General features: G+C 47.8%; 1 protein-coding gene across 2 annotated transcripts in view; it reads right to left on the bottom strand.

The window, feature by feature from the left end:
• Positions 1-27577, bottom strand: part of LOC119954549 (leucine-rich repeat-containing protein 37A-like) — a 296342-nt gene that overhangs the window by 147362 nt on the left and 121403 nt on the right. For both annotated transcript variants that reach the window (XM_038779877.1, XM_038779878.1), the window contains exons 7-8: positions 18008-18082; positions 17795-17913 (exon numbers count right to left, since the gene is read on the bottom strand). In XM_038779877.1, the coding sequence (XP_038635805.1) occupies positions 17795-17913; positions 18008-18082 (194 nt within the window). The remainder of the gene's footprint in view (positions 1-17794; positions 17914-18007; positions 18083-27577) is intronic.

The raw sequence follows: 27577 nt of genomic DNA, 5'->3' as shown, positions 1-27577 counted from the left end.
TGTGGTCCGACACCACCTTGCTAGTGAAGTGGATAACCTCACGTTTATCCACATTATACTGCATCTGCCATGCATACGCCCACTCACAGTTTGTCCAAATCCCACTGAAGCATCTCTGCATCCTCCTCATTGCTTACCCTCCCATCCAACTTTGTATCATCTGCAAATTTGAGAGATAATACATTTCTTCACTTCAAATGTCCAAATCATTAATATATAATGTGAACAGTTGGGTCCTAGCACAGATTCCTGCAGTACCCCACTAGTCACTGCCTGCCAATCGAAAAAAGACCCATTTGTTCCAACTCTTTGCTTCCTGTCTGCTAACTAGCTAATCTGCAATGTGAGACCTTGTCGAAAGCCTTCTGAAAGTTTAAATAGACCACATCCACCAGTTTTCCATGGTCAACTCTACTAGTTACATCTTTAAAGAATTCCAGTTGATGTGTCAAACATTCTTTCCTTTACATTATTCCATGCTGATTTTGCCTGATTATACCACTGCTTTTCAATTCTGTCCTATGAAATCCTTGGGGACTCCAGCAAGTTCCCTACAACTGACGTCAGGCTCACTGTTCTATAGATCCCTGTTTTCTCTCAGTTGTGTTATATAATTTGGAATAACACAAGCTGCCATTTGATGCAGTTTTTGAGTAAAAGATGCTCCAGACTTTGAAGTGAGTTCAATGTGTTTTATTGAACTATTAGCACAGTTCTCAATGAGCTTGACTCTCTGCTAATCTAAATGTAGTAACTCAGTCTAACTGAATGAGCCTTGCTCTAAGCCACGTGCTGGGGTGTGATGTTGAGAATACACCCTGTCTCACTCTGTAGATGTTGGTCTGTGGAAAGAGGCGGGGTGTGAGTGCCTCATCCCTTTTATAGTGAGATACCACCCCTGAGTGTCCTGACTGCTCATTCGTCGTGTCCTATTCTATGTGTTCATTAGCTGCATGTTTGCATATCATGACATCTCCCTTTTTTTTATGTTTTGTTGGTGTATGTAAATGTATTCACGTGTGAGTGAGTCTGTCTAACGTGACTGACGGAGGACAATAGCACAGAGCAAACAAAACCAACGTTCACAAGTCCAGTCTCTGAGGCTTGCGTCTGATCCTGGTCGACCGCCGGAGAGGTGGCGGAGGGGACGACGGCACCTTGACAGGCGGGATGGAAGCCTGACTGGTGGCCTCGTGGTGCGGGGTATCAGGAGGTGGCAATTCAACATATGGAAATGGAGGAGAAAGTGGTTGCGGGCAGGCAACTTTGCGCAGTGCCCGTCGATTCCTTCGCACGATGGAGCCATCAGCTATACGTACAACATAAAAGCGGGGCGCGGCCTGTCGAACAACGACAGCCGGGACAGACCACCCACCATTCGGTATCTTGATCCTGACAGTGTCTGCCGGGGATAGCACGGCCAGATCGGTGGCATGGGCATCATAGCCCTGCTTTTGACGGTCTCTGAGCTGCTGCATCTTCTGCAGCACCAGCAGGAGATCTAGGTCAGGCAGGTGTATGGCTGGAAGCGTCGTCCGCAGGTCCCTGTTCATCAAGAGTTGAGCCGGTGACGTGCCAGTGGACAATGGAGTTGCCCTGTACGCGGGCAGTGCAAGGTGTATGTCGGAAGCAGAGTCCACGGCCTTGCAGATGAGCTGCACAATGTGCACCCCTTTCTCGACTTTTCCATTGGACTGCGGATAGTGTGGACTGGAGGTGACATGCTGGAAATTGTATGACCTGGCAAACGTGGACCATTCTCGACTGCTAAAGCACGGGCCATTGTCACTCATGACGGTGATTGGGATGCCATGCCTTGAGAACGTCTCCTTACAGGCTTTGATGACGGTCCGAGAGGTGAGGTCCGGGAGCTTCAGCACCTCAGGGTAATTCGAGAAATAGTCGATGATCAATACGTGGCCACGACCATTTGCATGAAAGAGGTCGATGCCAACCTTGGACCATGGAAAGGTCACTATGTCATGCTGTTGGAGCGTCTCATTGCTCTGCGCTGGCTGGAACCGCTGACGGGTAGCACAGTTCAGGACCATGTTCGTGATGTCCTGGCTGTTGCCTGGCCAGTAGACAGCTTGCCGGGCTCTGCATCTGCACTTCTCAACGCCCAAGTGTCCCTCGTTAATCCAGCGCAACACCAAGCTCTGGAAACTGAGCGGAATGACAATCCTGTCCAGCTTGAGGAGGATACCATCAATCACCGTCAGGTCATCCTTCACATTGTAAAACTGTGGGCACTGCCCTTTCTGCCAGCCATTGGTGAGGTTGTGGGTGACGTGCTGCAAGAGGGGGTCTTTGGCTGTCTCATCACGGATGAGAACTACCTTCTCATCTGTCGCCGGGAGAGTGTTAGCACACAGCTGCAGCTGCGATTCGATGTGCTGGATGATCTCCAGCGGTTCACTGGGCGAGGTGACGGAGCGGGACAATGTATCAGTGATGATGAGCTCTTTGCCACGTGTGTACAACAAGTTGAAGTCATACCCCCTAAGTTTAAGCAGGGTTCTCTGCAAACGAGGCGTCATGTCGTTCAGGTCCTTGTGGATGATGTGGACCAGAGGCTTATGATCCATCTCGACAGTGAATGTCGGCAGGCCGCAGACATAATCATGAAATTTGAGGATGCCGGTGAGAAGACCCAAGCCCTCCTTAATCTGTGCATATCTGGTTTCAGTGGGCGTCATCGCCCTTGATGCGTAGGCTACTGGTGCCCAGGATGATGTGTCATCTCATTGAAGCAACACCGCACCGATGCCATCCTGACTCGCATCTGTGGATATCTTTGTCTCCCGGTCTGGGTCGAAGAATGCCAGGACAGGTGCAGTGGTGAGCTTGGCTTTCAGCTCCAGCCACTCTGTCTGGTGTGCCACCTTCCACTCAAAGGCAGTTGACTTTTTCAACAGGTTGCATAGGGCCATGGTGTGTGTGGCCATGTTTGGAATGAACTTGCCCAGAAAATTGACCATACCCAAGAATCACAGCACCGTCTTTTTGTCCTCAGGGACCTTCATCGCCTCAATGGCCTTGATTTTGTCTGTGTACTGCCGCACACCATGCTGTGAGATCTGGTTGCCTAGGAACTTGAGCGTCGATGTGCCAAAACAACATTTGGACCTGTTTAACTTTAGGCCGTTGGCATGTACACGGCGGAATACCTTCTGGAGATGGGACAAATGTTCTTCAGTGGTCGTGGACAATATGATGATGCCATCCATGTACACACGAACCCCTTCAATGCCTTCCATCATCTGCTCCATGATGCGATGGAATATCTCCGATGCCGAGATGATGCTAAATGGCATGTGATTATAGCAGTATCTGCCAAAAGGCGTGTTGAAGGTGCAGAGCCTTCTGCTGGACTCTTCCAGCTGGATTTGCCAAAATCCCTATGATGCATCCAATTTGGTGAAGAAGCGCGCATGTGCCATCTCACTCGTGAGTTCCTCCCGCTTCGGGATGGGGTAGTGTTCCTGCATGATATTCTTATTGAGATCCTTGGTCCCCCGAAGGCTTCTTTACGCACACCATCGAGCTGACCCAGTCAGTCGGTTCGGTGACCTTGTTCGATGCCTTTTTGCTGAAGATCCTTGAGGTGTGCCTTCAGGCGCTATCTCAGTGGAGCAGGGACTCATCGTGGTGCGTGGACCACTCGCTTGGCATCAGGTCGTAGCAGAATCTTGTATCGATGCAGCAGCGTTCCCATCCCGTTGAACACATCTGGACACTGGGCGAGGATGTTGTCAATGCCGGCCTGAAGATCCACATGGGAGAATGCCGTGGTGTAAACCCTTTGAATGAGGTTCAGCTGCTTGCACGCATGCGCACCAAGTAGGGATGCCCTGTCCGGCTTAACGATTTCAAAGCGTAACCGTGCTTGTGTGTGTCAGTTGGATATGTGCAGATGGCAGGTTCCCAGTGCCGTGATGGGATTCCCATTGTAATCCAGGAACTTGCAGGCATCTGGAAGGACCATGGGGGACTTCTTAATGCGTCTGAAGTTTGCCTGTGAGAGGAGGTTGGCAGAGGCACCTGTGTCCAGCTTGAACTGGATGGGGCAGTGGTTGACCTTCATCACTACTCGCCATTCATCCTCGGAATCCACAGCTAGGATGGATTGGACTTGCGATGTGTCTGGTGTGGCATATTCACATGGTGTAATAATGGCCACATGGTAGGCATTGTCCAGGCATTCATCATCTAGATCCGTTGCACTTCCGGAATCAGAATCATGGAGGCGTTGTTGCACACTCCGGATGCGCTGTCGTCGGAATTGGGAGCGCTGGCTCCTGACTGGTGGTGCAGATCTGCACAGGGCTGCATAGTGGCCTGGCTTCCCGCAGTTTAAACAGCATCTGCCTCTTGCAGGGCAGTGTTTCTTTAAATGGCCAGTGCCACAGTTCAAACACATCATGACGTTGGCGTCCTGAGGCTCCGTGCGTCATTGCACATGTGCAGTGCAGTTTTCAGTCGTCTGCACCTGCGCAGTGTGGGTTTCGGCCGCTTCGTTATCCCGTTCGCATTGCGCATGTGTCGGGCCCCGGGAAGAGTGCGCGAAATGGCCGCTTTCGTCAATGTTGAGGCGCTGCATCCGGGAGATGGCCTGCACACTCTACGCCTCGTGGAAGGCTGGTCTATATTTTCTGCCGTTTTGTACTGGGAATCGCGATTTTTAGCGTGCTCATGCACTGTGCATGTTTCAATCGCGACTGGCAGGGTCATATGCTTGATCTTCAGTAACTGCTCTCTCGGAGGATCAGAGTGAATTCCAAAAACGATTTGGTCTCTGATCATGGAGTCAGTGATATCACCAAAGTTGCAGGATTGCGCTAGCAGTCTAAGGTTAGTTAAATATGAGGTGAAGGATTCGTCTTTACCTTGCAATCGCTGCTTGAATAGGTAGCGCTGGAAGATTTTGTTGGTGTCCACCTCACAGTGGCTGTCTAACTCGTCCAGGATGGTCTGAAACTTGTCTTGTCCAGGTCTTCGTCGAAGTGAAAGGAGTTGAATATTTCCAAGGCATGATCACCCGCTGTGGTGAGGAAAAGAGCTATCTTCCGTGCATCAGATGCACCATTGAGGTCTGATGCTACGACGTAAAACTGAAACACCCAGCACCAGCAGGAGATACACCCTGGTACACCCTGTCTCACTCTGTAGATGTTGGTCTGTGGAAAGAGGCGGGGTGTGAGTGCCTCATCCCTTTTATAGTGAGATACCACCCCTAAGTGTCCTGACTGCTCATTCATTGTGTCCTATTCTATATGTTCATTAGCTGCATGTTTGTATATCATGACACTCTCTACCTCCCTTTTTGAATAGTGGGCTGACATTAGCTACCCTCCAATCTGTAGGAACCATTCCAGAGTCTAAAGAATCCAATGAATCTACTTTTTCTAGGGCCACTTCCTAAAGTACTCTGGGATGAAGAGTTATCCATCTTGAATCCCATTAATTTCCCCCAAAGCATTTATTTATTAATACTGATTTCCCTCAGTTCCTCACTGAAACTTGTGTTTCTCAGAATTTGTGGTATATTCCTCATGTCTTCCTTTGTGAAGACAGAAGCAAAATACAAATGACCTAGAACTTGCTGCCAATGAGGCTGGTGGAAGCAGAAACAATCAATGAACTGAAGTTCATAGAAACCCTACAGTGCAGAAGGAGGCCATAACCACTATGCCACCCAGAAGTGAATGGAGACTTGAAAGAGTTAAACTTGCAGGTCTATGGGAATTGGAAGGGTGGAGTGGGAGTGACTGGATTGTTTTGCAGGGAGCCGTCATCGACTTGATGGGTTGAATGGCCCCTTCTGTTCTGTAAATGATACTATGGCTTGATAACATAGTGTTTCATGCAGACTGCATGCTGTAATCATCATAATGAGCAGGCAGCAAAATGTTTACTTGCATCAGAGGAAATGGGTGCAGATTAATCATGCATGCGATCCTCACTCCTATTCTTAGGGGATATCTAATTTTGCCCCAGCATAACCTGCTCCAATACACTTCCTTGGTGCAAGGCCTCTTGTGCCTTGCCATGCTTTGCCCTCCCCTCCATGTAGCTTCAGATCTCTTGATTCCGAGTTACCTGTTAGCCACTGCCCAATGGCAGAATGGGCAGCACACACAATTGCCAGAATAATTTTGCACACAAGTCCCTGTGTACAAAGTATCCTGCAGCTCCAAAAAACTGACTTCCCACAATTTTTGAATTCAGCTAGTACAGGCGGCATAGCCAAAAACAAGCTTAAAACTCCACAGGAAAACTTAGCTGATTAAAAGAGACCAATCTGAATGCACACATGGATCCCTATAAATGTATTGCTGCCACCCAGGGATTTTAGAATGAAGTAACGAAGCACCCTGGATGTTCAATGTGCCAGACGGGTCCTTCACGAGTGCCAGACTGTAATTTGCATATATTTATCAGGTCCACACTGCTTTTAGACAGCCACCTGGACAACTCAAATCTGCCTGAGGCTGTATGATGTGTAGTACACTTCAGGTGTGGCATATCATGGCATAACAATCAGTCTTGTAATGTTGATAAAACAGAAAACCAAGACTTAAATTTCTCCCTTGATCAAATTCTGTCACAACCATCAATCTCCTCCACGCTGAAAATAGACATTGGGCTTTTTGCACGTGCAAATAAGAGGCCTTACACCTGTTACAGGTTCTTGTTGCAGATTTGGTTTGTTCCGAGGCAGCTAGTGCTAGGGAAAACCAACACTCAGCATCACGTAAATAAAAATAGGTAGGTATTCACCATTACCAGCATTTCACTCACTGCCACTCCTGATATTTCCAACCTCTAAACTCTGGACCACCCAATCTCCCTCCCACCAATCCCAATCTCAGGGCCTTCCAATTTCCCTCCATCCTGTACAATTCTGACCTGCAGACCTATCATACAAGCCATTTTTTGATCCTTCAGGAGAAATTAATGATCTTATTCAGGAATGGAGCTTTTTTTAATAGGCATGTATAAAGCACATGTGGCTAGCACTGTGGCTTCACAGCGTCAGGGTCCCAGGTTCGAATCCCCGCAGTGTCACTGTCTGTGTGGAGTCTGCATGTTCTTCCCGTGTCTGCGTGGGTTTCCTCCGGGTGCTCCGGTTTCCTCCCACAGTCCAAAGATGTGCAGTTTAGGTGGATTGGCCATGCTGAATTGCCCTTATTGTGCAAAAAGGTTAGGAGGAGCTATTGGGTTGCAGGGATAGGGTAGAAGTGAGGGCTTAAGTGGGTCGGTGCAGACTCGATGGGCTGAATAGCCTCCTTCTGCACTGTATGTTCTGTGCTGCACACAAGCTTTAAGAATCAGTTATATCAGTTTTTTGATTCACCATATGTACTGGCAAAAGAATCATGCCTGTCCTCAAATTCTATCTTCTATTCATCTTAAATGTTATTATGAAAGCTTCTACAGAATTTACAATTTCAATAGCAAACTTGACTAATATGTGGTAAAATGTTGAAACATGGACTAGAATTCTCTGGACATTGGGATTCTCTTTTCTCGCTGGCAGCAAACCCCTGCCCACGAATTTCACAACGGCGTGGGGTGGCTTCAATGGGAAATCCCATTGTCAAGCAACGGGAAAAGAGAATCCCGCCACCAGTGTGCCGCTGAGAAGCTTGCAGCTTGCGGTCCGGAAAATCTTGCCTGTGCTATTTTGTGGGGGCTGTCTGAAATTGTATTTTAAAACACTGGGATTTGAGCTTTAATCTGGCTAATTTTTGAATTAGAAGTCTATCCTATTTACTTACACTTTCTGGTGATCTAAAGTTGAAGGTAGAAACTGACAGTAATTCAGCATTTATGTTTGCTTGATTCATTAATGTGCATGCTTTTATTAAAATGACCAAATACAGTGCCACTGCTGATTGCTGATCAATGAGGCAGGAAGCTACTCAAACCTCTAAACATATGAAAGACTGAAAAAGAATGAAAGTCAGTGGAAACAGCGATGAATGCTGAATTCTGGTGTAATCCACACACTTCCTGACATATGGTGGGGAAGAAGAATCTATAAATACAGACATCGGGAAACTATGGACAGCATCAACATGGATTAGAAAAACACAATATTTATTCACCTACCCGAAGGGTCTCCCCTGGCCCAGGCCCATACTTGGACCAGGGTATTTGTGCCCCATGGTCCCCGACCTTAAGGGTGTTGGTCCATCACCTCATCTGGGGAGATCGTACTCAGGTGAGGCCACGGGAAACCTGATGGTGCAGACCCTGTGGCCTTGGGTCGGGTTATAACACCTCCCCCCCCCCACCCACCCCCACCCCACCCAAGTCCAACACGTCATCCATCTCGAGAAGCTGGAGGGGGAAAATCCTTCACCCTCTTCGCTCGGGGCTGGCTGGCCCAGGAGGGGTGTAACGGACAGGAGAGCGGTGATTTTGGGCCGAACACCTGAGTGGTTCGACCCTGCTTGGTCAGCGGGGGCCATCAGATCTGTTGGCTGAATGTCCTTGTCAGACTCGTGGTCCGGTGACTCAGCCTCCTGCATTTCCAGGTCATGGAGCGTGTCCTCCTCATAAACTGTCAATGGCAGCTGTGCCTGAGGCAGAGGTACCACTGGTCCTGGGATCTCCGTGTGGCTGGGCATGGCCGCGGAGGTGGTCCACGTGCTTCTTCGACACCTTTCCTTATAATGTACCGAGTACGAAACTGGTTAGGTGGATTGACCATGCTAAATTGCCCGTAGTGTCCTAAAAGTAAGGTTGGGGGGGGGGGTTTATGGGTACAGGGTGGATACGTGGGTTTGAGTAGGGTGATCATTGCTCGGCACAACATCGAGGGCCGAACGGCCTGTTCTGTGCTGTACTGTTCTATGTTCTATGTTGGTCCTAATTGTTTCATCACTATCCCCAGGATCCATAATGTGCAGTCGGCGAAGTTCTGGACATAGACCATGTCGCCCATGGAAATTTCCCTGATGGGCCTGGGTCGTCTTGTGTCAGAGTGTTCCTGCCGGTCGCGGACTTTTTTCCCAATATCGGGTAGGACAAGGTACAACTTTGTGTGCAGCTGATGGCCCATTTGCAGCTCCGAGGGTGCGATTCTGATAGTGGCATACAGAGCGGCGCGGTAGTAGAATAATAGGACTGTTTCTGCCTGCCTAACTTAAAAGTCTGTACTGCCCATTTGGCCAACCCATTGGCAGATGGGTGATCAGGTGCGGTCCTTATGTGGGGTCCCGTTCATTTTCAGGAATTCCCCGAGTTCCGCACCAGTGAAGGCCATGCCATTATCTGACACGAAAACCTCGGGAAGTCCGTGGGTACTGAAAGTTTAGTGGAATTCTGGCTCCAGACGTCGTCGTGAACATGCAGTGGACGTCCATCCACTTTGAGTGGGCATCCACGATGAGTAAAAACATTGCTCCTTGGAACGGTCCCAAAAAATACACATGGAGGCTGGTCCACAGTCGGCCCGGCCATTGCCCAGAGTGAAGTGGTGATGCAGGAGGGAACTTGTGATGGTCCTGGCAGCACGTCCATTGTCTCGCTAAAGTCTGGGTGTTTGTGTCTATCCCGGACAACTGCACATAACTCTGGGACAACATCCTCATTGTTGAGACCCCTGGGTGTCCGTTGTGTGGGTCTTGTAGCATGGTCCCTTGACCAATTTCGGGCACAACCACACGGGAGCAGAATACCATCCACTACTTTTGTGGTGAATGCCCTCAGGTCATCTGGGAACACATGATGTTGAGCCACGTGTAGCACTATGGGGCAGATTTTGGCCAACAGTGGGTCAGCCTCCCCGGACAGGCGCCGGAATGTGGTGACTAGGGGCTTTTCACAGTAACTTCACTGAAGCCTACTCGTGACAATAAGCGATTTTAATTTTTCAATCTGTGTCCACATCTTCATCTGGGCCGGCGTGACCGGCAATGAGTACATGAAACGTAAGCCATGATGTGGAGATGCTGACGTTGGACTGGGGTGAGCACAGTAAGAAGTCTTACAACACCAGGTTAAAGTCCAACAGTTTTTTTTTTGAATCACTAGCTTTCGGATCACTGCTCCTTCCTCAGGTGAAGGAGCTCCTTCCTCACCTAAGGAAGGAGCAGTGCTCCAAAAGCTAGTGAGCTAGTGATTCGAAACAAACCTGTTGGACTTTAACCTGGTGTTGTAAGACTTCCTACCATGAAATGTAATGATGCAATTCCTTCATCCGAGATGGTGGATGCCAGTGTGCTGGTGGGCAATGGGAATCAACTGAGTGAATCTGCTTGGGGTATCTTTGTTTCCAGTCGGTGCTCCATGACATACTTGTAAGCCACCAGCAACACTGAATGCAGGAGGACGCCACGGGAGGGATTGCCCTGTTCTCCTTAAACAAACCCAGGAGGGGCTTGTGAACCCTAAAAAACAGAAATGTGTGCCCATATACGTATTGGTGGAAATGGTTTACCACGAAAACCACCGCCTAGCCTTCCTTTTCTGTTTGCGCATAGTTCCGCTCTGCCGCAGCCAAGGCGTAAGAAGCAAATGCGATGGGCCTTTCCTTGCTGTCATCCATCAGGTGTGCTGTGCCAGGACAGCCCCGATGACTTAAGGCAAAGCATCACAGGTTACAATTGGGGTTTTGACTGGTCGAAATGTTAATAGACCCAAGGTCAAAGCCTCCACTTTACTCCATGAAGCGCCGTCTGCCAAGACTGGCCCCAAACCCTCCGCTGGCACTTTTTCAGCAAGTGGTGCAACTGAGCCAAAATGGTTGCCAAATTGGAGATAAACTTTGCAGAATAGTTTATCAGTCCCAAGAAAGAACGATGCTACTTCGAATCCTTCGACATGGGGGCCTGTCTGATTGCCCGCACCTTATCGTCGACAGGGTTTAAACCATTTTGGTCCACTCTGTAGCCACCTCTTTGGCATAGAAAACACACCTCGCTGTGCAGCCGGACCCCTACTGAAGCGATGTAGCACGTCTTCCAGGTTTTTCATATGGCCTTGATCGGACGATCTACACGTCATTGAGATGAACCGCGATGTGTGGCAACCCTTGGAGTACATTTTCCATCACCCTCTGGAATATGTCACAAGCAGCGGACACTCCGAAAAGCAACCTGGCATGGTGCGTATTGGCAGTGACGTATCTCCACGAGGCTGGATCCAGGTATAACTGCAAATAAGAAAGGCTCATATCAAACTTGGTAAAAGTACGCCCTCCACTGAGCCTCCACTGAGCCGGCATACAGGTCCTGGGCACCGGGGTAATGGTCCAAATGAGATGCAAGGTTCACCGTCATTTTGTAGACTCCGCATAGTCGGACGGAGCCATCAGGCCCAATCTGCAAACTGCACTGGGCGGATTATCCTCAACTGCTCCAAATGGTCTTAATCCGCGTCTACCTTTGGCTTTCAGGTGTAGGGAACAGGGCAGGATTGAAAATATCACAGTTGGGCCTCAGGGTCCATAAAGATGTTCGCGGAGGCCCTCCAGATGGTTCCCACCCTGTCTCTAAAAGCACCCGGGAAACTCGCCAGTACCGTGTCTGGGCCATCGGGGTACATGGGGCACACTTGCTACCAATCCAGCCAGAGTTATTTGCTGCCAACCCCGCCCCAGCAAGCTTGGATCTGATCCACGTGCTATCACCAATGGTAGGTTTGCACCTGCGGCGTAGTGATGCAATGGAGGTGTTGGTTGCCACCGCTTCATCGTCGATTAAATGAGCCCATCCCCGGGGATGGTCAACGTTGGCATAGTAGTAGGTGGGCGGGCTTTCCCACTGGCGTTTCTTCGGTTCCACCGAGCACTGTTGCACCCCTCTTGCTAGGTGGATCTCTGTGGTGTGGCGGAGTGCCAGTGCCTCTCTTCGGGACCCTGCTGATGCTGGTCTGAGGGTCGAAGGGGTGTCCCCAGTGGCAGGAGTCCGGAATGTCTGGCCGGGTGGGGGCGTGCATCCTGCATCCAGCTGGATGCCATAGGCTCAGGACGGCCATCCCGCGCAACGTCTGTACACCTCACTCTGCAGGTTCCTGGAACAAAATGATGCTGGTCGCCTTCTGCAAGCCCAGGTGTGTTGCCCGAGTGAGCGTTCTTGGGTTGTCGTATTTCAGATGCTGCAAAGAAGTCGGTCCCGGAGTGATTCAGACAAAGTTGGGCTGAACTCGCAAATCTCTGCGAGTTTCCTTGAGCAGGACAGAAATTCGGCCACTCCCCCTCCCTGGTGTTGGATGGCCGTGTGGAATCGAAAGCAGTGCATGATGAGAGGCGGCTTGGGATCAAAGTGGTTCATAGAATTTACAGTGCAGAAAGAGGCCATTCGGTCCATCGACTCTACACCGGCTCTTGGAAAGAGCACCCTACCTAAGCCCACAACCCCACCCTATCCCCATAACCCAGTAACCCCACCCAACACTAGGGGCAATTTTTTGACACTAAGGGCAATTTAGCATGGCCAATCCACCTAACCTGCACATCTTTGGACTGTGGGAGGAAACCGGAGCACCCGGAGGAAACCCACGCACATACGGGGAAAACGTGCAGACCCCGCACAGACAGTAACCCATGCCAGGAATCGAAACTGGGACCCTGGAGCTGTGAAGCAATTGTGCTAACCACAATGCTACCGTGCTGCCCCACAATGCTACCATGCTGCCTCTTGGCCACCAATGAGATCAACTCTGCAAATGGACCAGTGTCGGGAGAATCTGTGTCGGTTAAACTTTTGATTATGCGATATGTGAGGAGACCGTGAGGAGGGGCACTGTTTGTCCTTCAATAGCGTTAAGCCGAAGAAAATAACCCATCCATTCAATGTCCCGAGTCCAGTCGCCCGTCTTGGCGCCAAACACTTTCAACTTCCCAATCAGTGGCATATCTGTAGACTGGTGTAGTGCCTCCTGAGGCTTGGTTAAAGTGACCGGGTCCAGAAGATATGGTGTCTCCTGCAGCCTCACTTCACCCACATCACCAGTGTAAAGACCCAGGCGAGCGACCACAAGGAAATGATGACAGATTAGAAAAACACAATTTTTATTCACCTACAAAATACACTCCTACCCCCCAAAGGTCTTCCACCTCCAGACCACACTTAGACCATGGTATTTCTGACCCAAGGTCCCTTTGGTTAAGGATGTAGCTCTGCCCCCTCATCGGGGGAGATCATATTCAAGTGATGCCACAGGGAACCTAATGGTGCAGACCCGATGGCCTTGGACGAAATTCTCCGCGGACCGACGTGACGTCCATTTCCGGCGGAAAAAAGCGGTGCGGATGACTCCGGCGTCAGGGCCTTATTTTAAGCCGGTAATCTCCGTTCCTGAGAGGGCCAGCAGCGGACTGACACGATACGCCACCCCTACCCCCTCCAACGCCCCTACCCCCCTCACCAACCCTACCCCCCTCACCACCCCTACCCCCTCACCACCCCTACCCCCTCCAACGCCCCTACCCCCCTCACCACCCCTACCTCCTCACCACCCCTACCCCCTTCAACGCCCCTCCCCCCCTCCCCACCACCCCTCCCCCCTCCCCCCTCCCCAACACCCCTACCCCCCTCCCCACTACCCCTACCCCCCTCCAACGCCGCCCCCTCTCTCTCAACGCCAGTACCCCACTCAATGCCGCAACCCCCTCCTCAATGCCGGTAACCCCCCTCTCTCTCAACGTCGCACCCTCCCCAAACGCCACACCCCCCCAAACGCCGCACCCCCCCACAAACGCCGCACCCCCCCACTAACGCCGCACGCCCCCACTAACGCCGCACCCCCCCCACTAACGCCGCACCCCCCCCACTAACGGCGCACCCCCCACTAACGCCGCACCCCCCGCACTAACGCCGCACCCCCCACACTAACGCCGCACCCCCCCACTAATGCCGCACTCCCCCTGCTAACGCCGCCCCCCCCCCACTAACGCCGCACCCCCCCCCACTAACGCCGCACCCCCCCCACTAATGCCGCACCCCCCCCACTAACGCCGCACCCCCCCAAACGCCACCCCTCCCCCAACTAACGCCGCACCCCCCCCCACTCGCCCTTGGTCACTGAACGGCATCAACCATCATCAATGGTTGACGCCGTTTTAAAGCTACTCTGTTTTTCGCCGACATGACCCGTGGCCACGTCGGCGGGACTTTGGCCCATCCGGGCCGGAGATTTGTTCAAAGTAAAAAATCAATGACACCCCGCCGGCGCCAGCTGTTTTCAGAGGCTGCCGGCTGAATTTGCACAACGCCAGTTTTTGGCCGCTCGGAGAATAAAAAACCCGGCGGGAGCGGGATTAACGCCGCAGCCGGACGATTCTCCGACCCTGCGTGGGGTCGGAGAATTTCGCCCCTTGAGTGGGGTTATAACAAAATGTTGGTTGTGAAGTTCAACATAAGGCTTTGCAACACTGAAGTAATAGGAGACTCCCAACTAGAATTGTATTCAACCTCGTCCATGCCTGAGATGTGGTGACCCTCAGGTTAAATCACCACCAGTCAGCTTTCCCTCTCAAAAGGGAAAGCAGCCATTAGTAATCTGGGACCATGTCAACTTTACTTAGTTCGAAGAGAGGAATTACTCATACAAGCCCCTTCATTCAACATCATTTTGTACATTGAGGCATCCTGGGGTTTCCTAGAAATCCCAATAATATTCTGCAAGCAGGGCCATTTTTGAACTTGTACCAAATCCTGGAGAAATTGCTCTATAAATTCAGGGGTACAGATAAAGGTTACTTGGAATCTATGGACACACTGGTCTTTGTGTCCCTTCCATTCTCCCCCACCAGCACAGTGATATGGTACCACACCAAAATCCCAATAGTTCCATGAGATGGGCAACACAGTAACCCAATACCGACATGGTTATCCATCTCTAATATGCAAATTATTCCGTCAGTAAAAACTGGGCTAGGGGTATGGCAAGGACAGAAGGGTGCACAGAAGTCACATCATTGTCATCAAATTTCCAAGCTCCTACACTTTGCAAGTATCAATTAACATTCCCTTCAAATAATTTCCAGACAATAACATTCAGATGCCTGGAAAAACTGCATGCATTTTCTTAGGATTTAAGTTACGATTCCAAAATAGCTTTGTTATAGTCAAATATTAAAAATTTCAAAGAATTGCTTCTTGCTCTCTAGGTAGCATCCCCCAATAACATAAGGGTTGCTGATCTGCAGCTGCTTCTTCTTCTTAGGCAGTCCCTTGGAGTCAAGGATGATTTGCCTCCACACTAAAAACGAGTTCTCAGGTGACTAAAAAGTACAATACATGACCTACAGTCTTTGTCATAGGTTGGGCAGACGGTGGTTGGAGGAGGGGGTGAATAAGGTGCCCATGTTGCCATGTGCTCCTTTCGTTATCAGAGCCTGGATTTAGTTTTCTCTTGGCAATGAAACTCGAGGTGTTCAGCTCCTTCCTGGATCTTCCACTTTGGGTGATTTTGGGGTCAGAGATTTCCAGCTATCAATGGGGTTTTGCACTTTTTCAAGGAGACTTTGAGGGTGTCCTTGAAGTGTTTCCTCTGCCCTCTTGTGGCTCATTAGGTGTGTCGAAGCTCAAAGTAGCGCACTTGTTTCAGCTGTCTCATGCCAGGCATGTGGACGATGTGGCCCATTGAGCATGGTCAATGCTTCGATGTTGGGATGTTGGCCTGAGCGAAAACATTTAACTTTGGTGCACCTATGCTGCCAATGGATTCACAGGATCTTTCGGAGACAGTGCTGGTGGTACTTCTCCACGATTTTGAGGTGCCTGCTGGAAGAGACAATGTCTCTGAGCCATATTGGAGGGTGGTATCACCATTGCTCTGTAGACCATGAGCATAGTATCATGTCCAAGTCCTGGCCTTCAAACACTCTCTTCCTCAGGCAACTGAAGTCTGCCATGGTTCACTGAAAGTGGTGTTGAACCTCGTTGTTGATGTCTACCCTTTGATCGTAGGCACCTATGGTACGGGAAGTGGTCCATGGTGTTCAAGGCCTTGCCGCGGATTTTTTTTTTAAATATAATTTTTATTGGAATTTTTTACAGAAAATATAAAACATAACGACAAACAATGAAATGCAACAAAATAACCCATAATAACTGTAACACCCCCAGACCATATGTATCCCATCCCCCCACCCCCCAACCCCAATGAACAACAAAAGAACTTAAAAATAAATTTAAATTAAATAAACAAACATAGTCATTGTCCGCCCCCCCCCCCCTTTTCCCTCCCCCTTCCCCCCTCCCCCCCGGGTTGCTGCTGCTACTGTCCCTGTACCCTATCGTTGAGCCAGAAAGTCGAGAAAAGGTTGCCACCGCCTAAAGAACCCTTGTACCGACCCTCTCAGGGCGAATTTGACCTTCTCGAGCTTAATGAAACCCGCCATGTCATTGATCCAGGTCTCCACGCTTGGGGGCCTCGCATCCTTCCATTGTAGCAAGATCCTTCGCTGGCTACTAGGGACGCAAAGGCCAGCACACCGGCCTCTTTCGCCTCCTGCACTCCCGGCTCCACCCCAACCCCAAAAATCGCGAGTCCCCATCCTGGCTTGACTTGCCGCGGATTTTGATAATCGGCTCGGCAGTGATTGTGGATGGGGGCAAGTTGGTTGAGGACCTTTGTCTTATGGGTGTTTAGTGCAAGGCCCATGCTCTTTATGCCTCAGTGAAGCTTATGCCATGATTTTATACAGAGATAAGAGCATGTTTACCTCAGCTATAATGGGGATTGAACCCTCCACTGTTGGCATAATACTGAACCACACATTAGCCATCTAGTCAACTGATAAAACTTTTAAAAATGTGGCAAATATGGAAATAGTGGCAATGTAATGCATGGTGTGAGTTTTAAAAACCTGATATTAGCACAAGGAGGTAAGGATAAGGCAAGTAAAAAATATATATATTTTTGAAGTACTTGGAAACAATTAGAGCAGGAGGCTGCATTTAGATTTGAAAACAAGGAAGGAATAAGTAAGGGAAGAATATGAGTAAAGATCAAATGAACACTAACCATATTGCATCAATAAAATCCAGAAAGCTAAAGGTGTTTGTGAGAGAGAAGACTAGAACCCAGAAAAGGATCACTTATCCAATGACAATCTACCTGTTCATTCTGTCCGGGAAGTATTAGACGAACATTCTCATGGTTAAGCAATATGCAGACTGTGGACATACGTGGACTTCATTAAGTTAAGTGCTTCTGAGTAGAAAAGATGAACAAAAGGTTTTAAAGAAGAACCTGAGCTTGTGAAGCCAATAGAGATGCAAGAGTTCAATTTCTGGACAGTAGGATGGTGAGTCTTAGAATATTGTTAGATTTAACACAAGGAGGATAGAAGGAATGGGAGGAAAGAGAATATTGAATGAGGGACATTAATAGCACACAAAGTGCAATTAGAAGGAAGTTAAAGGGTAGATTAGATCAGACGATAAACTCGGATGATTAGCAGGTCATACACCTAAACCTGAATGGGAGTGAAACAGAACCCTTTGGAACACTGAGTTAATTAAAAAGAGTTACATTTGGGTTATTATTTAGGTTCAAATTATTTATATTTAATAATTTTTGCTTTTCTGATACATAAACAAAATGGGCTTTTCAGACGGTTTCAGTTAATGGATCAATGAGCTGGCAGGAAACAAAGCTTTCACTGTTGACTTCAGACAGCTGGAGAAGTTTATATTTCCGTGTTTAACATACTGACTGCAATAGTAACCAATGTTCACTGGTGGCATGATTGCATTACAATTCAAATGGTGCTTGCAAATAAACATTTTACAGCTGTAATTCATGTATGTATGCAGATATGACCTACCACATGAACTGTCATTATCAGAACATGGATCTGTACACTGTATCTTCACAGTATTGAAGAGAATTTCAACAGTTCGCGCAACATAGCAAAGGCAGCATCTCACTGCATCAGGCACGTCACTGTAAAAGTAATGAAGTAACACAAGGTAGTAATCAAGTAATAAGCAAAATAATGTGAATAAAGTACCTCTGTATAGAATTGAAAAACACTCACAGCTGTACAATGTTTGGAACTGCCATAAAAGCTGGGTACATCATTTGAACAGAGAGCTTTGTTCCACGTAAGTCTCTGAAAATGAAGTTGGTTAAGCAGAAATGACTGTTAAGAACACAATGACAGAATAAAAATATTTTTCTTTAGATTCCTTGCAAATAATTAAATTTGTATGTAAGATTGAGCCCGTTTAATACCACTCTAAAGTTAGCTACATAAAAATCTTAAGGGTTGGTCAGCCAACTGAATAAATGCCTCCCCTCTAATCAGTAACTCTCTTGAAAATGCAGCAGAGATGGTGAAGTGTTGGTTTAGACCCTGTCTATTAATTCAACAGAACAGCATGACAATATACCAATGCCACATTGACATTTGACAATCAAACTATGTTTCATATAAAGAATTGCTGTATAATGAAAATAAATGTAAAAATGAGTGTCCTTTCTTCAACTTTATTGGATTAGGATTACACATAGTTACACCAGTTCAGATATGAATAATCATTTTGAAAATGTTTAATCTCTAGTATCTATTATCTTGCAACCTAAAAACCAATTACAATAATTATCTTAAACAAAAACAAATCACCAGTCATCCAGAAAAAAATAAGCATTCTTTCCTTGGTAGCTTGGCTCCACCAGTTATGAACAAACTATAAGCTCTTATTAACAGAATAACTCTTTATAGGGCGGTGCAGGTTCAGTGATTCCAATCATGACTCTAGGATCTAACTGAGCAAAAGCCTGTACTTTGCTCAGGTGATGCCACGTGGTGGTTACTGATTGAACGAGCAGGTCACATGACCCTTCTGAAGATTGCCCTTATGGGGCTAGTTACTACATCCCTCTGCCTCCAAGTTCCTTACTATACAGAATGATAGTTAACTTATACAGTTTCCCATAATTTGCTTCAATGAACATTTGTAATCAGTACATCAAAAAACTCAGTCTCTCTGGTTCCGCTTCGTCTTAGAGTGGCGCAACTCCACCGGCTAAGGTGCTTCTTTTTGAGTACTTTCTGTAGAAACTGTCACACTAGGTCTCTCTTCTGGTACCGATGCTTCAACCTCCTCTGTTTCAATCGGAACAATACTATTGCCTCTCACAGGCTGATCGGGCATTTCACTTCCCGGGCAGCCAACAACACTTCCAACTGGCAACAACGCATAAGATTGTAACATTAGCTCTTGGAATGACTCTCGTCCACGCAGATGGTCCACATGTTTCCTCAAAATTCTGTCTCATGCACTCACTTCGTAAGATAACGGTCCTGTGTTGGCCACAACTCCTGCAACCCAGGTTGGGTCACTCCCGAAATTTCTCACATACACTGGATCATCTATTTTGAACATTCTTGCATCTTTAGTTGAATCATGATTCCTCCTTTGGTTGCACCATCTTGCCTCTATCCTCCCTGCTAAATGTAGAAATACCAGGCTTAGCCCAGCCCTTAAATGTTGAACCATCAATACTTCGGCTAGAGGTATACCTTGGGTTGAATACGGGGTGGTTCTGTATGCTAAAAGGAACCAAGCTGTTTTAGTTTCCAAAGATGTAGCTGATTGTTAATTTAAACCGACCTTGAAAGTCTGGACTGCCGTTCAGCCAATTCATTAGATGAGGGATGATACGGTACAGTTCCGATGTGTTCTATCCCATTGAAAGACATTAAACTTTGAAATACGGTGCTTCCCGTCACTATTGCTTGCGGTACTGGGGAGGGGTACGCTCTGGCAGTGGAATATAACACCCCAGTCAGTGTTCAAATATGTATTCATAGGCTGATGAGATCAATGCACAGCGCTGAACAATGCCTGATACTTGCTGCTTTTTTTTAAGCTCATCGCTAGATGTCGTAATTTGGATGCACCAGTTATGAACAAACTATAAACGTTTACTGACATAACAACTAATTACAGGGTGATGCAGATTCAGTTATGCCTTGACGATCTAACTGAGCAAATGTCCGTGCTCTGCTTAGGTGATCACATGACCCTTCAGAAGCTTGCCCGCTTAAAGGGACTAGCTACTACACCTTCACAATCCTAAAGCTCTCGATATATACCAAATTTTTAAAAAATAGTTATTCGTCCCATTGCTAGTTGTAAAATTGTGCTGTGCAAAAAAATACTTTTTTCTATGGCAAACATTATGTCACTGTACTTCTTTTTCCTAAGTAAAGATCAATCTGTTGAGAATACTTCTGGATCTTGAAGTGGCTTACATAGAAACAACTGCTGCCATAGAGCAGCTGTTGTGTAATATAACTGAACAGAGCACCAAATCATAACATTTATTGAATTGCCATTTGTGATTCTCCCAGTAAAATTATTGTTACAAATGCCATATTTTTATCAGCTATATTTCCAGTGTGGCTGTGGGCAAACACAACTTTATTTGCTACTCATAATTTATTCAATGTAGATGATTGCTGATCCCTTCTTCCCCAGAGTGTTGTGCACTGCTGAGCAGCATTGGTCAACATTTACAGCCTAGCCTCACTAATGAGGGTTGTCGAATTTGGGTGGATGTATTCCTGAAGGTTTGATCGTTTAGCATTTGACTGCAGTTTGAAAATATTATTGCACCGTTTTTGTAAACGCTGGGACATTTGAGTATCACTGTTTATGCACAAAAGGTATTTTTCCCAAAAGATTCAAGTTAACTCAGAGTAAACGTAGACTGTCATGTAGTCTGGCTATTCTTTGTGGCATCTTTCTTATCTACTATAAAAGCAAGGGCCAGAATTCTCTGGTCGTTCACTGGCGGTGGGATTCTCTGGTCCTGCCAGTAGCGCATCTTTGCCCGCAGGTTTCCCGGCAGCGTGGAGTGGCTTCAATGGGAAACCCCATTGACAGCGGCAGGAAAAGAGAGTCTCGCCGCCAGTGAACGGCATGCCGCCTCCCACTGCTGAGAAATATGTGGCTGGGAGGATGGAGAATCCTGCCCAAAATTTGCAAAGCAGCGCCACATTTTTAGGTGTGTTCTTTTGGAAAACTAAAAGTTACATCAGTCTAAGTCACTTTGCAAAACTGAGAACATATGTGTGGTACATTATATTTTGTGGCATTATATTTTAGCCAAAGTAAACATTTTTGTCCAGTTTTATCCTCTATGCATTTTAATTCAGTTATATACATGTTAATCTTTGTACAGTTATTGGAATACAAAGATGTCACATCAGCTGAAACTTATTACAAATATTTGAGTTAAATAAAAAATCTTGCTGATGATGCCAAACTTTATCAAAATGTAGTAGTTACATTGCATGTACAAACGTCACAGACTGCTGATGGCTGCAGAAGTACCTGAAAAACTGGGAACAATGCTGGGATTGCCAATGAGGCTGCCATGCAGTGCCAAGAAAACAAAGATCCACAGAAGACAATGAAAGGCCTTGCACACAGGATATTGCATTAACATTTCAGAGCAGCAGTGAGTGAGGAGGTGTTTCTTCAACACTTATTATTGTATTATATTATATTATTATTATTTATTATATATTATATTATATATTATGTTATTATATTATATTATTATAATCACTGGCCTTTGTGATCTGCTTGGAGCAGGAACTGGAACCAAACAGCAGAGCAAACACAACTGCCTGTGTCTGGGAAGGTAACTCTCAGCTTTTGTGCCACAAGCTCATTCCAAGCTGTCACTGTTGTCATCAGCAATGTCATTCAGTTTGCTGTTCACATGGTCATCAAGCAAGTGACAAATGCCTGCTTCACAAGAGTACACACATCCTCTTCCTATGCAGACTGTTGGTCAAGAGAAAGCTCTTGGGCTGGATTCTCCATCGGCCGATGCCAAAATAGGCATCGGATGGAGAATAGATTCTGATGCCGGAATCAGGGCAGGCGCCGGTTTGACAACGGTTGGCGATGCTCCGCCCCTCCAAACCGGCATCATCGGGACACACGCCGCACGCAGTCGCAATGAGGTTTGCGCATTATCGGCCAGGCCCACCCACGATGCTCCGCCCCTGATGGGCCGAGTTCCCGATGGCGTAGGCCACGTGTGGTCCCAGTGGTCGGGAACCAGGCGTGCCGGCTGTGGACTGTGTCCATCGCTGCCACACTCATCTGGGATCTGTGCCGCTGGCCATGGGGCTTCTGCTCGGGCTGGGTGACTGGTGGATGGTGGCCAGGGAGTGGGCTATGTTGTCGGGGTGGGCGGGTTCTGGTTTGAGCATGGCCGGCGCCATGTTTTTCAGCGCGACCGGTGCAGGCCGTCAGCCCTGCGCATGTGCGGCCCGAGACCCGGCCATTTTCCACGCGATCCGCAGGTGATTCAAGCGGCACCGGTGCGAGCCGCTCACCGGTACCAGAATCGGTTTGGGGTTCATGCCGATTTTGCTGTCGTAAACCATCCGCGGATTCTATGTTGGCGCCTGCACTTAGCCGTTGGAACAGAGAAATCCTCCACTTAGATTTTCTCATTGTGCTGGATTTCCTCAGGTGCAAGACCTCGTTAACATTGCCCTGTGTTCTGCCCATTCATTATGAAGTAGCAATGTATTATAACAAGGATTCCACTCCTTGAATGTTTGGCTGGTCTGTGACCACATGAAGCAAAATATGCGTGTCTGTGCCCAATATTTTGGCACCAGCCATGTTGCCTTCATATCCTCCCAGTTCTTCTTCCCCCTGTCCTTCACCACAACAGTGGGCATCAGTCTGGTTCTTTGCGCACAGGGATATCTGATCCAGACCTAAGTCAGTGACTACTGTCTGTAACCTGGACACAGCTGAGGAGCAACGATGCAGCGACAGTCACACAAATACAAACCATAGATTTCCTCTCGGACCTTTATAGAGGTCCTGGTGTTCAGTCTGAAATAATGAAGTCCTGCAATAAAAACTCAAAAGTATCCAGATTTGTAGTGGCATGATTTCTTCTACACAATGGTAACATTTGGAGGGGCTGAGCCTTAAAGAGCTGCTGCAGGAGGAGGATGAAGAGGGAGACAAGGGACGTTCTTTTTTTTAAAATTTAGAGTACCCAATTATTTTTTTCCAATTAAGGAGTAATTTAGTGTGGCCAATCCACCCAACCTGCACATCTTTGGGTTGTAGGGGTGAAACCCACGCAGACACAGGGAGAATGTGCAAACTCCACACAAATAGTGACCTGGGGCCCGAATCGAACCCGGGTCTCTGCGCCATAGGCAGTAGTGTTAACCACTACCCCACCGTGCAGTCCGTCAAGGGACATTCGTGACAACCAAGAATGTCAGTGTTGCCAGCCAGCAGGGCTGTTAAGCAACAAACATTTAGATTCTCCTGAGAAAACCACCAGTCAATATTTACTTTGTGACTGGCTTCTACTGATTTTAGTACTCCTACAAAGTTTGTCTCTTGTGACAAAGCCTTGGATATCAGAGACTGCTGATAATTCAATCAGGGCACTCAAGATGGCAGTGATGGGTGACTGTAAACACTTTTGAACCTTGAGGGTGCATCTGCAGTTTGTCCTGTCTGTCTCTGCATTGGCCATGTATTCTGAGCCAGCTGGCTGTGTGCGACCAAAATAAATTTTCGTACCCCCTCTCTCCCCTTCAGTAGCCATGGCGCCTGTTTCATAATTTTTAAAAGCACAAGTGAACCTCACCATCTGGAATTCAGCCCATTGGGGGCGGTGAATCACAGATACCCCAGAGAATTATCATTACCCAGAGAGTAGTGGGGGCCTGGAATGCACTGCCAGTGGAAGTAGTTGAGTCGGAAACATTAGGGACCTTCAAGCGGCTACTGGATAGGTACATGGATTATAGTAGAATGATGGGGTGTAGATTAATTTGTTCTTAATCTAGGACAAAAGTTTGGCATAACATCGTGGGCCGAAGGGCCTGTTCTGTGCTGTATTTTTCTATGTAATACTGAGTCAGGCCTGCTAATGATATGCCAATGGTGTTTGCTATACGTGTTCTGGAACGCATGGATGCCACTGTCGAGGTGACGGAGAATTGCGATTTGGTGTGAAATCGGAACCTGCCGCAATTTTGGCATCGGAACGAATTCTCTGCCCAATCGCGTTTCCCGATTCCGCCGGGGGGGGGGGGGGGGGAATCCCACCCAATATGCTTCAGCTTTGAATGCACTCTGCAGCAGGGCTGGGTGCAAACCCTCCCTCTCACTAGCTTCCAGGACTATACCATCCGCCTTCAGTTTCTATGCACGAGAGTTTAGTGAGTGTGCCAGCGCAAACCTCCTAACCTATCCTTTAAAGTCCATGCACTGTTCGTGTTTGAGCAGGTGCTTTCAAAAGTAAGGTCAAGCGAAGAAATGCTATCATTACTGATGCTTTCTGTTAGTTCCTCATCCGTTGGCACTCTGCATTATGTTGACCTGAGAGGGAAGAGAGGGACAAGAATTAGGCGTGAAGGGTAAATGAAAACAGAAGAGTGATGCTGCCAGACCTGCTGAGATTTTCCAGCACTTTCTCTTTCGTTTCAGATTCCAGCATTCGCAGTAATTTGCTTTTATCGTGTGCTTATTTGAAGCAGCTGCACTTTGTAATACTTCGTATGGAAAAATGAAATTTAATTGAAAAGGGACAAAGTGAAAGATAGTGAAAAAGTCTGCAGGTTGAGTCCTCCAACTTCAGAACGGGCAATGTTGTTGGCGTGACCATTCCCAGGCAAGCTCCAAGTCAAGGACTGGAATCGATGCTTTTCCTCTTCCCATCCCCAACTTCTCTCAAGTGCTATTTACCAGCTTTGCCTGCAAAAAATAAAGTACTGCATTAGTGGTGCCCAGTCAGATAATTTTTAGATGCGCATGCCACAAACTAAATCGTAGTTCTGATTTGCGACGGATGGTAGAAATGTGACGGCACAATTTAACCAAATGGGAACAATGTCCCATAGCGAGCGTTTTTCCCAGCCCTCGCTGTGCCAAGGAATGCAACACTATCTAATATGACTCTGGTTAAATACGTGGCCTAAGCGGGGAACGTGCAGCCGAAGCCACACTTAGTCACATTTCCTGCACTAATGAGCCCCGCTCGCTGAAGCTCCTCAGTGCAGGGAAAGATTGGGACACCATTTTTAAATAGCATCCCAAACTCTCCACCCTCTGACTGGACCCCTGAAGCATCCCCAAGCCCCAACTCACTGTAAGGACTCCTGAGGGGCCTCCCCTCACCTGCGCAGGGCACCTCTCTTCCCAATCACCAAGGCACAGAAAATGCCAGGTGTGGACCTGTGCAGTGCCAGCCTGGCATCCCCCTGCCAGTTGGCAGTGCCAGGTTGGCACCCAGGTGACACTGCTAGGGTGCTAGTCTGTCAATGCCAGGATGCTCACATGGCACCAGTACTGCTGGTGCAGTGCCAGGATACCACCCTGCTCAGTGAGCATACACCTGGGGGCCTCCAATCCCCTGGGAGATGCCCACTAGCGCCATTCCATCTAGTCCCAGTTTGTGGAGGTCAGTACTGAAAGCACTCACCCGAGGTCTCCTAGGTGAAGGGAATAGATCCCAATGGCTTGGTTACCTCAGGGCACTGCATATTAAAGTGAGACTAGCTATCTAGCTCTCATATGCAAGTTGTCAAAAAGTGATCCTGCGCACAATCGGCGGACTTCATATCGCGACGTCTCACAAGATTGCGCGAGATCTCATGAGGTGTGGTGAGCTGGGTAGATCCGTGGAGCGGGGTCTCCCGTCATTTGCCATCCACATTACGCTGATTCGGACGCAGCATGGCCGGCAGATCGCCCCCTGAGGATGCGTGGGCAGTCACAGAGGAGTAATAGATACAGAGTGTGGCATTAGGAGCAGAAGACGTTGGAGTGAAGTGTGTTGCAGTGAATGGAGGGGAATGTTTCTACTAGAAAGAGAGAAGAGTGAGTGAGTGCTGGGACTTTACATAGTCAGGGTAATGTAATTAATGACATGAGATCAGAGTTAAGAGTCATGCCTTAGCAACCATTGCCAGTTCATTAATTATCTTTCTACATTCGAGCCAGGTGCCACTGGCAATTACACACTTTGCCAACGGTGCCTAAGACTGCTAAGCAGCTTGGTGGGATAACGTCCTGTGGTTTGGTCGGATGAGTGCAGTTTATCCTCCTGCTGCGATCCTCCACCGGAATCTCCATTAAGCTTTGGAAAAGCAAGGTGTCCTTTAAGCATGAGCAACTGCCTCCAGGTTGCCTGCAGTCAAAATGTGTCTCCCCTTTAAGAGCTGCAGGCTTTTGTGAGTGCAACATCATGACACTGCACAAGGAAAAGGTTTGGGGCAGGGAACTGGAAGGAAACTCATGGGAAATCCTGTGCAAGTGAACTCTACGTCCACATTTTCTCCTGGGTTGCCAGCGGGTACACGGGAGATCAACAAATTGTTTGTGCTCTCAGGCTTCTTGTTCCCACATTTCCAGACTTGTCTTTGGACACCAGCCTTGAGCTGCCTTCTTGAGTTGTGACCTTGGGTTGTTCTGCTGGACTATGAAGGCTGCGCATATTTGCTCCAGGAGGTCATGTACGAAACCAATGGTGTGGGCATAAGAGTTTAGTTCAGCTTTCCTGAAGCTACCAGGGTCACTTAAGACCAAGGTCTAACGGACAAAATCCCCTTCATTCACAATACCACCTATCAACATCTGCCACCATGTTGCAAGCTGACCTCCAAGGCAAAGGATGATATTGTCAGTGGCTGTAAAAGCGACAATGGTCTTCAAGTTATTTCCTTCCACGCTGCAGCAGGGAATATTTCCAAAATCTCGCAGTTTGATATCCACTGATGCCTCTATGCAAAGTCAGAAGCCATTGCATTCTTTCTTTCCAGGAGTAGTACGTGGAGCAAGCATGTGGTTTAACCAGAATTGTAGGCTTCCTGATGATGCAGTTTGCCATTGAGTGTAAAGTACATGACTACATCTGACTTTGCAGTGCATATTGTAAACCATAGATATGCCACACCTGCAAATTACCTTAATGTTCAGCTGGTGTTCAGTCATACTCAGATCATCACTTAGGTCACTGCCTGTTCCCCAGGCAGCTGTCATGATAACTTTATTCTGATTTTTAAAATGTCTTTCAGGGTATGTGAGCATTGCTGACAAGGCTAGCATTTGTTCCTCATCCCTCATTGCCTTTGTGAAGGTATGGTGAGTCAGTCCACTCAGCATTTTAGTCACCACAAAAGAGCAGAAGGTAGCTACAGGTGACAAAAACTCTCGATGACAACCTCGGTCAGTATTTTTCAAACTTTTTTTTCCCAGGACCCACTTTTGCCAACTGGGCGACATTCGGGACCCATGTCGGCCGACCGTCGCGACCCATATCAGCCAACCATGACACACCATGTTCGCTTACCATTAATGCGAAAGGCAAGCCTGCTTGATCCTCACGATCTCACTCCAATCAGTTCACAGTTGGAAAGGGCAATGAACATAGCAGGTGCAGAATTCAGCTGTGCTGTCTTCATCTTTGTGAGAACGGAAAGTCCAACCTCACACAAGGTGTGTGAAGGGCAATAGAAATAAAATGTTTGTTTTACTCAGCACAGGACACTCCTGGGAGATGCTACTCCAGAATGCTGACAGCCTCAAGGACTTTT

Source organism: Scyliorhinus canicula, chromosome 19 (genome assembly GCF_902713615.1).
Source record: "Scyliorhinus canicula chromosome 19, sScyCan1.1, whole genome shotgun sequence".
Lineage (NCBI taxonomy): Eukaryota > Metazoa > Chordata > Chondrichthyes > Carcharhiniformes > Scyliorhinidae > Scyliorhinus > Scyliorhinus canicula.
The sequence above is the reverse complement of the archived record's forward strand: the minus strand, read 5'-3'. Positions and strand labels throughout refer to the sequence as shown.